General features: G+C 34.9%; 6 protein-coding genes across 6 annotated transcripts; 5 read left to right on the forward strand and 1 right to left on the reverse strand.

Annotated features, from left to right (window-relative positions):
• Positions 1-405: 405 nt before the first annotated feature.
• GEF2 (Gef2p) lies at positions 406-3,669 on the forward strand (the record flags this gene model as incomplete). The annotated part of the gene is made up of 1 exon (XM_015614333.1): positions 406-3,669. The coding sequence occupies one exon, from the start codon at positions 406-408 to the stop codon at positions 3,667-3,669; it is 3,264 nt and encodes a 1,087-aa protein (XP_015464834.1).
• A 73-nt stretch (positions 3,670-3,742) lies between these two features.
• AC631_05505 (uncharacterized protein) lies at positions 3,743-4,354 on the reverse strand (the record flags this gene model as incomplete). Its single annotated transcript, XM_015614334.1, has 1 exon — positions 3,743-4,354. The coding sequence occupies one exon, from the start codon at positions 4,352-4,354 to the stop codon at positions 3,743-3,745; it is 612 nt and encodes a 203-aa protein (XP_015464835.1).
• A 1,586-nt stretch (positions 4,355-5,940) lies between these two features.
• On the forward strand, positions 5,941-7,137 carry KAR4 (Kar4p; the record flags this gene model as incomplete). The annotated part of the gene is made up of 1 exon (XM_015614335.1): positions 5,941-7,137. One exon carries the CDS (start codon positions 5,941-5,943, stop codon positions 7,135-7,137), a length of 1,197 nt encoding a protein of 398 aa, XP_015464836.1.
• A 1,366-nt stretch (positions 7,138-8,503) lies between these two features.
• IDP2 (isocitrate dehydrogenase (NADP(+))) lies at positions 8,504-9,736 on the forward strand (the record flags this gene model as incomplete). The annotated part of the gene is made up of 1 exon (XM_015614336.1): positions 8,504-9,736. The coding sequence occupies one exon, from the start codon at positions 8,504-8,506 to the stop codon at positions 9,734-9,736; it is 1,233 nt and encodes a 410-aa protein (XP_015464837.1).
• Positions 9,737-9,974: 238 nt separating this feature from the next.
• On the forward strand, positions 9,975-11,405 carry CET1 (polynucleotide 5'-phosphatase; the record flags this gene model as incomplete). The annotated part of the gene is made up of 1 exon (XM_015614337.1): positions 9,975-11,405. One exon carries the CDS (start codon positions 9,975-9,977, stop codon positions 11,403-11,405), a length of 1,431 nt encoding a protein of 476 aa, XP_015464838.1.
• Positions 11,406-11,594: 189 nt separating this feature from the next.
• On the forward strand, positions 11,595-12,166 carry ALG5 (dolichyl-phosphate beta-glucosyltransferase; the record flags this gene model as incomplete). Its single annotated transcript, XM_015614338.1, has 1 exon — positions 11,595-12,166. A coding segment is annotated over one exon (572 nt), but the record flags the coding sequence as incomplete, so codon positions are not given.
• Positions 12,167-12,223: the final 57 nt, after the last annotated feature.

Raw genomic sequence — 12,223 nt, forward strand, 5'->3', positions numbered from 1 at the left:
CTGATTTCGCCCAGGATCGAACTGGGGACGTTCTGCGTGTTAAGCAGATGCCATAACCAACTAGACCACGAAACCATTTCTGAAAACTAAGATTTTGGTAGTAACTATATTGCTTACTTTAAAAGTGATTAGTTTAATTAAATAAACCTTTCAACTACGAATTCTATGGCCATATCCTATAGACTTACATTGAAATCAATGCTCCATCGTTTTAATCTTCTTTACGAAACGTATTATGTTAAATATGTGCGTCACTTAATTTAGAAACAATAAGCTTTTTTCGGTGAGCGATAAGATTTGTACACAATCAGCTCCGAACGAAACTGTCTTGAAACAAGAAACTATTTTTTATATTTTTTATAATTTTACGATTTAAGTGGAGGCTTTAACAGATGAAGAGATAACATGAAAGGTAAAAGAGGGAGGTCAAAAACTCAAAAGATTTGTATGTCCTCGGACCAGTCTAATAGTCCCGTGTATGAACATCATTCTAGCCAACAGAACAGCGATATTGATAACGATAATTCGATTCCCAACTATTACTTGGAAGCAAACTTGGCTAATAATAGAACACCCAGGTTTGAGTGTACGGATATAGATAAAAATGATGTTCCCATTCAAACTCCAGGTAGTAATAGACGATTACATCGAATCAAATCATTAAATAAAGTCGATATTCGTTCACCTATTGTACCTCGAAATTCTGTATTAACTCCTGGAAGTTATAACTTTGGTCTAGATAGGACACATAGTGCAGACGTATACCGCAGTACTCATACGGAACTGTCGTCCTTAAACACGTCTAGAACTAATCCTACATTGGCGTCAAGACTATTAAGTAGCATTCCTGATAAGTTATATGCTATGCGCGACTATTATAATGATTTTACTACTATAGACTGGGCTAAGGCTTTTACGCTCACCAACAGATTCAATTATGAATTGCATCATAACAAGTGGATAGTAGATAATCCGTCAAATTCTGAAGAACAGGAATGTATCAACATTCCCTTTTATTACAAGACGTACTTGGTATTGGGCAAATGGATCCTTATAGTTCTTATCGGATTCTTGTTTTCGCTAATTGCATATCTGATTGATAAAATAGAGATATTGTTAGTGGGTTTAAAGCATGGATATTGTCGATCTAATTGGTTTGCAAGTCAAGTTTCTTGTTGTGTTAATTCAGAACCTCATATTCCTTCTCCACCGAACAATACAATAGCGATGAATATCTTCAAGTCTGGGTATGTCTTCAATACAAAAAATAATAAGAAAGAAGGGAGCATGCAATGTCCTGATTGGATTTCTTGGTCCACTCTATTTGAAAGTCATCCTTACGAAAAATTAAGGTTTGATTTTGTTATATATGTTGTGCTAACATTAGTCCTTGCATATTTAGCCTGTGTTATTACTCTATCTACCAAAATCACCAGTCGGTTATCGGTAGCATCAAGTAAAAGGAATAAAATGAATCTTGGTGAGGGTTTGGCTAATTTGCTGGAGCCAAATAGCTATATTCAAAGAAAAGAGAGTGATGATGAGTATTCGTACGATAAAGACGAAGACGCCAGTGGTTCTGCAAGAGTTATGTATACTGCTTGTGGATCAGGGGTACCTGAAGTTAAAACTATATTATCTGGATTTGTTATACGTAGATTTTTAGGTACCTATACTCTATTTGCGAAAACAATAGCATTAATTTTTGCAATAGCTTCGGGTATGGCATTAGGTAAAGAAGGCCCATATGTACATTTGGCTACAGCAGTCGGTAACATAATGTCCAGATTTTTTCCTTACATTAATAATAATGATTTCATGAAAAAACAAATTCTATCTGCAAGTGCTTCTTCGGGAGTAGCATTGGCATTTGGTTCACCGCTAGGAGGAGTCTTGTTTATATTGGAAGAGATAAATCATTATCTTCCTTCTCATCAACTATTCCAAATCTTTTTTTGCGCTATAATATCAACCTTATTTTTAAAATTTCTTAATCCATATGGAACTGGCAATACGGTTTTGTTTGAATTGAAATATGTTTCTGATTGGAATGCGGTTGAATTAATATTTTTCATTATTATTGGAATATCAGGAGGTATATTTGGAGGGCTTTTTGTGCGTTTTGTTGGATGGTGGCCAAAACAATTCCGTGAGTTGAAGATGATAAAGAACCATCCAATTGTCGAGGTCTTTTTCATTTCTCTCTTAACTGGTCTTATCACATTCTGGAATCCATATACTAAACAAGCTTCGTCTGAATTGGTTCTTGACTTGGCCACTTCTTGTAATTCACAAGGGTTAGATCAATCATTATGCCCTGTTACTCATGAACAATTTGTAAAAGAATTGGGTTCATTACTTTTCGCATTAGTTGTTAAAGTAATTCTTACTTGTCTTACATTTGGTTTAAAGCTTCCTTGTGGTATATATGTCCCCTCGATGGTTGTTGGTGCGTTGTACGGACGTACGTTTGCTATGTTTGTTCAATGGTCGAATTATAAGTACAATTTAAATTTGGGTGATCAAGAAGTAAATGCCTTTTCTACATCTGTAATGAGGTTCATATGTTCTCCTGATTCCTCAAATAATGAATGTGTGGACCTTGGTATATATTCAATGATAAGTGCAGGTGCCTTTATGGCAGGTATAACCCGAATGAATATCACGCTAGTTACAATATTGTTTGAATTGACAAGCTCGTATACCTATGTTTTACCTATTTCAATTTCGATTGCAGTTGCAAATTGGCTGGGTAGTTTGGTAGAAAAGAATTCGTTATATGAATCTTTATTGGTTCTGAACGATTATCCTTTTATGTCACCCGAAACAGAAGCTTTAGACCCATTCGTCACCGCAGGTGAAATTATTACTGAAATAGATTCTTATGATCAGGATATTGATGAAGAACATACCTATATTCGTCGCCGCTCAAGAGTAGTAAATGATACAGCTAGTAATAAGGTATACTCGACAAAGCGCCCACCATTCCATGCTAATAAGCTCACTAATTTTGATTCTTTAGAATCAAATGAATATTCTACTGCTCGTAATTGTGAGAAGTTATACATTGATATCAGTGCATCTCCGTATGTTGCAGCATCATTGCTTCAATCGAAATTAATTCTATTAGCAGATAAATTATTGCTTGATGGATGTATCCCATTAATAAAGAATGAGGTGTGTGTTGGGCTTATTTATTTTTCCGAATTAGAGTATTGCTTGGACAAATTAAAGGAATTTTGTTTAAAGTATGAAATAATGGACGATATCTTTTGTAAATTACTAGATGAAGTTCAATATCCGATAAGCGAGAATATAATAAACCCACTAAATCATAATTTGAGAATTGTGAGAAATATAAGCGACACTCCTTCGTTACAGCTGTCAGATGGTGATTATTTTAATTATGGAGCTACAGCGGATAACTTCGTAAATAACGATTCAAACTGGGAAAATCTACAAAGTGATTTATTCGATTTATCGAACTTAATTAGGCATGTTGATTATTCTCCTATTTTTTTGAATTATGATTCGGAGCTAAGCTTAGCGCATTTGATTTTCGATAAAATTGGTAATAGAGTAATTGTATTATTGAAAGAAGGTAGATACTATGGGTTATTACAGAAAAAAGTGCTTATTGACTATTGTAGAAGAGAGGAATCTAAATAAATGAAGTTCTGGTTTTAATTTTTGTATTCCTTATCTAGATTGTTTAGATTATGCATTTGCATTATTTATGAAGTTACGCTATTATATTTCTAATTTTAATACAGTAGTACATATTAATGAAAAGGTTTTGGAAGCAATTCATATTCATTTTTAGTGATCCATGATTTACACTTGAAGTGACAATATTGCACTCTAAAGGTGATAGTCTTTCCAAAAATATTGCAGTGGGTCTAAGGTATTCGTGTTGATCATTTTTTGAAGTCGTTGCACTATTCATAGTTAGGTATTTTCTATCATTGTGTTCATTAATCATATCATTATAGTTTAGGAATGCATCAAATAAAAATTCCATGATATTCTGCATATCAGAATATTTCGAATCAGTATCTTTGGAGTATATATTGTATATTATGCCTCTCTCAAAGGATAGTAAATTAATTATTAACGCAATAAGAAATTCATTGAACTCGTACTCATTCTGAAAAAAGGTTAACAAGCTTTCACTTATTAAGCGAGGAATAAGTTTCTGATCATCATATACTAAATATTCGTCTTGTACTGATTTAGCTTGGAATTTCTGAAGAGTTGATAAAAAATTATCTTGGCTTTCATTATTATAATATTTCAATTTGGAAATTTGCATAGCTTTAATCAGTAAGATTTTATTTGTCTTATGCTGGGCCATTTTCTTCCCTGTAATCCTATCTTTGAAGCAAAATAAATCTTTTACAAGATTGCAGCACTTTGTTTTTAGAATTTTATTAAACATCTTCAAGAACATGATCTTGCATTCAGAATATTTCGGTTGTGAAAAGCATTCATTAAGCTTTTCACTGAATATCTTATTATGAAATAATTCAGTTATAAAATCTTTGAAAATTGAATTTGATATAAAGGGCAACAATGTATCGATTGTTTTTATCAAAAAGCTGTAAATAACGTACGAGTTACGATCTTCATTATGTTGCAAAATTTTTGAAAAAAATTGCATCTCAAAATCCAGGAGGCATTGTTCTCGAAATTCTAAAGATAGTGAAACTAAGACCTTGCTGAATGCCATTAAAAATCTTTGATACTCTAATATATTTAATTCATTTTTTCCTATGCATCCCTCATTAAATATATATGTAAATCGGTTGATGAAGCACTTGGAGATGTCTGAAAATTGATGCAACCATTGGAATAAAAATGGGTATTCCTTATTGTTCAATATAATAATCAATTCTATAAAATAGGTCTCTATAATCTGATCTTTACAATCTTCGGTAAACAATAAGCTGTAAAGTAGATCGTAGAGTGGGAAGCACTTCCTGCTATTTAAAGTTTCTGACGATACTGAATTTTGGCCTGTCAATGCTTCGATATTAATCACGTCTCGGTACAGATATTGCAACCATATCTCTAGCAATTGTGGGAATTTGCTGTATGCTTTCAATACTTTTGGTATGAAGCTAACAATAAAGTTGAGATGAAATATGTTCATCTCATCGTAGTTTGTGTATTCTATGAGATATATTCCTAAACATTTTGATACTTTATCAGCAGTTTTGGGATTCCGCAATGCTTTAACCAACGGTAACATCGCATTCGTTTCATGTTCAGTCAATAAATTATTCACTAGTCTTTTGAATAATAGGATTTGTTGATCAAATAACCCCCTTGGAATTTTTAAGATTCCGATTCTTGCTAACAAATAGTAGAGATCGTGTTCTAGTAACAAAAGTATATTTTGCTGGCTCTTGGTTATCTCCGAAATGTTCAAATCAATTTGCCTGTTAATCTTGACCAAACAATGCTGTACCTCTAGAGCTAAATCTGAGGAGTTATTCTGATTGTTAGTAACATTACCCTTATTTATTAGTCTCTGTTTAAACTTACCAGATTAATATAGCTAGTCAAACTGCTCTTAGCTCGAATACAATGATATGTCAAACTTGAATTTTTATATTGTGCTTCTATCGAGGAATTTTCAACAACTCTAGGTTCTAAAACTGTTTTCAATTGGCATTTGCTACTATATATCATATTACACGAACCTACTAAGTTTGAATAAGCCTATTTAGTTCTGCTTCAAGTAGTTTGTGCAAATCTCCCAATTAGAGCCATTGCAACCATTTTGTGGTAACACTCAGTTGGCCTGCATACAAATTTCTGCAAAACAAGTGTGAAACAGCCTAGTTGTTTTACAACCAAAAATTATTGGTATATAACAGGGTACAATTCCCCAGGATAAATTGAATTCTAGATACTGGAAGTTAGCAAGAAAGAGTAATGTCGAAAAGAAATTCGACAATTAAGTTAAGTGAGAAGAACCGAGACACGAATACACATGTCCCACCTCATGAGAAATTAGTTTATAATCGATTTGCTGGCGGGTCTAGGAATATTTATCCCGACCAAGCAAATAGCTATATGAAACATCTGGAAAATAATTCAAGATCGGTCGGTAGCAATAATAATAGTATTGGTCATGGTTTCAATAACAACTTTGGATCTGGCCCAAGACGTGCGCCATCTACGAACCTGAAAAGCATGGGTACCATTAGGGAGAATGACTACTCAAATCATTATATTCATAGCAGACACCCACCTATCAAGCATGTTAGAAACATACAAAACCCAATGGAAGGGTATCCTAAGTTGCAAAAACTACACCAATTGAAAAAGAATCAGATCCAACAGCATGCTGTCATGCCCTATGGGTGTAAAATCTCATCAGACTTAATAGTCCCAACGTTGAAGTCATGGATAAATGACTACGAATTACAATTTGATGTTATAATGATTGGGGCATTAGTTGAAAATCAATTTATTCAACCGTTACTTTATCAATTGCCTCTTTACAAATTGTGCGCTAAACCAGGGTTTTTATTTATTTGGGCAACAACGCAGAAAATTCAAGAATTAACAAAATTTCTCAATTCTGACGTATGCAATAAAAAATTCAGAAGATCAGAAGAATTGGTGTTTGTCTTGATTGATAAAAGCTCTCCATATTATCCAAATGATTCTAGAGATTGCAAACCATTATTCACTAAACATCAATGGCATTGTTGGATGTGTATTACCGGAACAGTGCGCAGGTCAACAGATAACCATTTGATTCACTGTAACGTCGACACAGACTTACAAATAGAGAATAACGAATCGAACTGCGGTATTAATGCTGTGCCTGATTCCATCTATAAAGTAGCTGAAAATTTCTCTAATTCGAATAGAAGATTACATATTATTCCATCGAGAATTGGCTACAATTTACCAATCAAATTGAGACCAGGTTGGGTAATAATGAGTCCTGATGTGTTAATTAACAACTTCGACCCATCAACCTACGAGCGTGACTTGTATACCAAATCTATGATTAGATATAAAACAGTCAACAACTCCCAGAAGCCTCAATTCTTGATATCTCAGACAAACGAAATCGAAGAACTAAGACCTAAGTCCCCAATTAATATTAAGTCTTAATATTATGGTCCTAGTTTAGTCTAATCCTAAGATTCCGATCTACAAGGCTGCTGTGTAAAACACAATTCCTAGGTGTTTCTGATAGTAACTACGCCTTCTTTTTCTTTGGATAATACTGTATTAACTATTTACTTATATAAGTTAGTATACTAATTTGAATAAAAATACTACTCCCATTAATTATGTATTGAATCAGATAAATTGATGAATGTTGGAAAAAAAGGTTATCAGCATCGTCATTGACTCTGAGTGAGCTGAGTTAAGTTATCATCATAACATACTAAATTAATGGTTTAACTAGTAATCTATAACATACATTAATACTATAATTAAGTATATATGGTAATACATAAAATGTAAAGTAATATTGAAAAATTTATTCTCGCTTTAAACGAAAGGACAGATGACTATCCGGGTAACTATGGATTTTGTGTAGCGCTTTTTCTTCGCTCCGAGTAGGGTTGAAGCTACAAGTCTTGCAAACTCTGCATTAAATCCAAGTTGGCGGTTCGAACCATGTAAGGAATATTTGAATCGCCAACTGGATAATGGCTTACTCTAGTATATACTTATTGTCTACCTGTTATAAACATATTCTAAATACCTACACGTAACCATATTCGGAGTGGCCGGAGTATAACATACCGAGATGCTGTCATAAATTAATATAGGAGGTTAAACTAACTGTAACTACTAGCACGAGAATTGAATCTGATTATAGTAATGAAAGATATGAAAACTTCTACTTCGCTTGTTAACTATGGCTTTGGACAATTTATGTATTAATTACTTGGCCGGGTGCAAATCGGAGAACCCCCGATGTAACCTCCACTAAATCGACCATCCCTTATCTTTGTCAATACACACCTTTAGAATCATTCCCCCACCAATCATAATGCTCGCTAACCACTTGTTAGCTTTGTGTATAGCGTGGAGCGATTATTCAGCATATTTCATTTGATCGGAAATGCACGGAAAAATAGCCGCTGCTAGGAGACTATCGGAATGAACCAATTTCGTCTGGGGTACAGTAAATAAGCAGAATTCTTCAACTCAATTTTCTGTTTAAGTGCCTTTCAAGAACCAAAGTAGTTCCCTAGTGAAAGTCCGTAGGCCTTGTACTTCAACTGTATTGTCTCCTTGTCTAAACCTATCCAAAAACGACAAATAAGAGAGCGGATAATTGGTATTTCTCAACATCTAGGTACAGGAGTATTTACCCGCCCCGCTCTCTTTTTTTGCTAGCATTTCATACCTCCGGGTTAGTAATATAAATACGACATGGTTTCCACAGTATAGTATGGAGTAATAATAATTTAACGAACTTATATTAGTTATAAGGTAATATATTATATAAAAATCTAAGATGGGATTCAATAAGATTAAGGTTGACCAACCAATTGTTGAGATGGATGGTGATGAAATGACCAGGATCATCTGGAAATTTATCAAGGATAAGTTGATCTTTCCATACTTGGACGTTGACTTGAAATATTATGATTTAGGTATTGAATACAGAGATCAAACCGACGACAAGGTCACCACTGATGCTGCTGAAGCAATTTTGAAGTACCAAGTTGGAGTTAAATGTGCAACCATTACCCCAGACGAAGCTAGAGTCGAGGAATTCAAATTAAAGAAGATGTGGTTGTCACCAAACGGTACCTTGAGAAACATTTTGGGTGGTACTGTCTTCAGAGAACCAATTGTTATTGATAACATCCCAAGAATTGTTCCACAATGGGAAAACCCAATTATCATTGGTAGACACGCGTTCGGTGACCAATATAAGGCCACCGATGTTGTTATTCCAAAGGCCGGTCAATTAGAATTAGTTTTCAAGCCGGCTGATGGATCACCAGCTGAAGTGTACCCTGTATACAACTACGATGCCCCAGGTGTCGCTTTATCTATGTACAACACCGACAAGTCCATTACTGATTTCGCCGAATCATCTTTCAAAATGGCCTTGGACAGAAAATTAATATTGTTCTCCTCTACCAAGAATACTATCTTGAAGAAATACGATGGTAGATTCAAAGACATTTTTGAAGACTTATACGAGAAGAAATATAAGAAGCAATTCGAAGAAGCCGGTATCTGGTATGAACATAGATTAATTGACGATATGGTTGCCCAAATGTTGAAATCCAAGGGTGGTTACATTATTGCCATGAAGAACTACGATGGTGATGTGCAATCCGATATTGTTGCACAAGGTTTCGGTTCATTAGGTTTAATGACCTCTGTTTTGATGACCCCAGATGGAAAGACTTTCGAAGCCGAAGCAGCTCATGGTACCGTTACCAGACATTATAGACAACATCAACAAGGTAAGGAAACCTCCACAAACTCTATCGCTTCTATCTTTGCATGGACCAGAGGTATAATCCAAAGAGGTAAGTTAGATAAAAATGACGATGTTGTTAAATTCGGTGAAAACTTAGAAAAGGCCACCATCGATACCGTCGCCTTAGACAACATCATGACTAAGGACTTGGCTTTAGCTCAAGGTAAGACCGAAAGATCATCTTATGTTACTACCGAAGAATTCATTGATGCTGTTGCAGCAAGGTTAAATAAGAACTTAGGAGCTTAGTTGTTTTATTTATTTCTACTATTATATAAGGTACGAACCAATACATGTTCCTCTATATATTATCTATCAATGTAATGTATTATTCTATAATAGTATTTGTAGGCTAGTATGAGGTTCAGTGCTGAAGATTTAGTCGTGTCTGATTGTAAATAAAATTCATTACCTCAAGGTGAAAAAAGATATAAGCTACATAAACGATAGAATTTGTTATATAAGCAACTAAGCATATTTATTAATAATGAATGTAGGATCAATCTTAAATGATGAACCTCCACCATCTAAAAAGACTGAAAGTGACGATTCTGGCGATTCAGTTAGACCAGATATGTCGACTTATCAGAGACATTCGCTCGTTAATTTGCTAAATGACCCAGCCCCAAATAATGAACTTAAAAAGAAGGAAATGAAAGAAGGTAAACCTGAAGATGAACATTCAAGTTTCAAAGTGCCGGGAGCTGAAACGAATAAACCGTCATCTGGCGTTTTGAGACGGAGTTCAATCGCGGATATAACGAATGAGAAAGATGTTGACATTTCAAGCACTACCGGAGACCCAATAAAACAAGATATACTGGAAAAGGACGAAGATGAATTGACTAGAATAAGTAAACTTAAATCTTCAAACAAGCCAAGACGATACATGGAACCTCCAATATGGGCGCAAGAATGGATACCCATATCATACCAAGGTACGGCGAATGGAACACCTCTTGTCAATACCCAAGAATCAAGCTTGTCGTCTAAGCCAGTATTCGATAGAACTCTGACAGTAAGTGTTGACTTAGAATGTTCCATAACCGGCGTGATTCCTCCTCCATCAGTTACTAGAACTATAGCAGAATGGATTTATGCAAATTTTACGGAAATTCCTGATGAGCAAAGAAAATATGTAGAATTGGAATTGAAGTTTGGGACTATTATTGATAAAAGAGCAGGCCACAGAATAGATATCAATGTATCTACTGAATGTATCTTCACAGATAATTCCAACACCTATTTTGATATGGGTGTTCATGAGGTAGGTTGGAATGATATGTGCAAATTCTTGGACGATTTGGAAAAATCTTACCAAGATGACTTACGCAGATCATCTCAAGCAAACAGCAACGCTCCAAAGAGAAAATTTAATGTGTTAGAGAGTGATATAACTGATAATTTTTATCAGATTACAAGTAGGAATGAACAGCCAAAATCAATTCGTGTATCAAAGGACAACTTGTTGGATCCTCCTCGTTACACCGCTATAAATAAACAAAGGCTTTCAAGTTTATTTATTCACAACCCTTCTTCGATGTATGATTTAAGATTGTCATTGTCATATGAAAATCCTATTCCTGACAATAACATCGATGGTATAATCAAGAAAAACCAACCTACTTTGACGAGGATTAAAAAGCGTAATTCTTGGACCCACAGACCCACTGTAACAAGGTTTGATATGACAAGAGTATTGCTGCCACGAGAGCTGAAAAATAAGAGCGGAAAAAAAATTGTGGAACAAGATCAGTCGTTCGAAGTTGAGTTAGAGGTTGATACGTTAGAATTATTTAATGGGTTTGATAAATTTAAAAGTGGGGCAGATTCGATTAGATTTGAAGAGTTAGTGGAGATATTTGTAAATAATGCGAGATGTTTGAATAACAGAGTTACGAAGTTAGCTAACAAGTAAACTTCACCGACCATATTGCCCTTTTAACATTCCATTAGCATTTCGTTTGTATCATATGTAATAAATAGAAAAATTGTAATAATATCTACAATCACGTGATCTATTGTTGATAGTTGAGTTTTTGATACGTCTTCAACATTGAAAAATGTGAAGCTTTTACTATAGTCCAACTGTACAATAAGCTTAAAGATGCTAGTGTATATACTATTGTTTGCGGCGGCATTAGCCATATGCATCTACTCGATAATAGTTTTGTTTTCGCATAAGCCAAGGGAACCTACACCGAGTGAATTGACTTATACGACTAACGACTCAGCAGGTGAACATTACAAACTACCAAGTAGGATCAATTCAAGCACATCTGAATACAAGGATGATGGAATCCAATTGAGTGTAGTTATACCTTGCTTCAATGAAACACAGAGATTAGGTAAAATGCTTAGCGAGTGTATTGAACACTTAGACGCTAATTACCCATCTCAATACGAAATAATTATAGTGGATGATGGGTCGCTGGATAAAAGTGACGAATTTGCTCTTAGGAAAGCAAACGAGTTCCGTTTGAAACCACATGTTATGAGAGTAGTTAAATTATCAAAAAACCGAGGTAAAGGAGGGGCAGTGACACACGGTTTATTGCATTCGAGAGGCAAATACAGCCTATTCGCTGACGCTGACGGGGCTACGAAGTTCAGTGATGCCGACAAGCTAGTTGCGTATTTAAGCTCAGTGGACAACAACAAGCCAGCAATTGCAATAGGGTCTCGTGCCCATATGGTAGATACCGACGCGGTTGTCAAAAGATCGTTTATCCGTAA

This window comes from Debaryomyces fabryi (genome assembly GCF_001447935.2).
Source record: "Debaryomyces fabryi strain CBS 789 chromosome Unknown contig00220, whole genome shotgun sequence".
Lineage (NCBI taxonomy): Eukaryota > Fungi > Ascomycota > Pichiomycetes > Serinales > Debaryomycetaceae > Debaryomyces > Debaryomyces fabryi.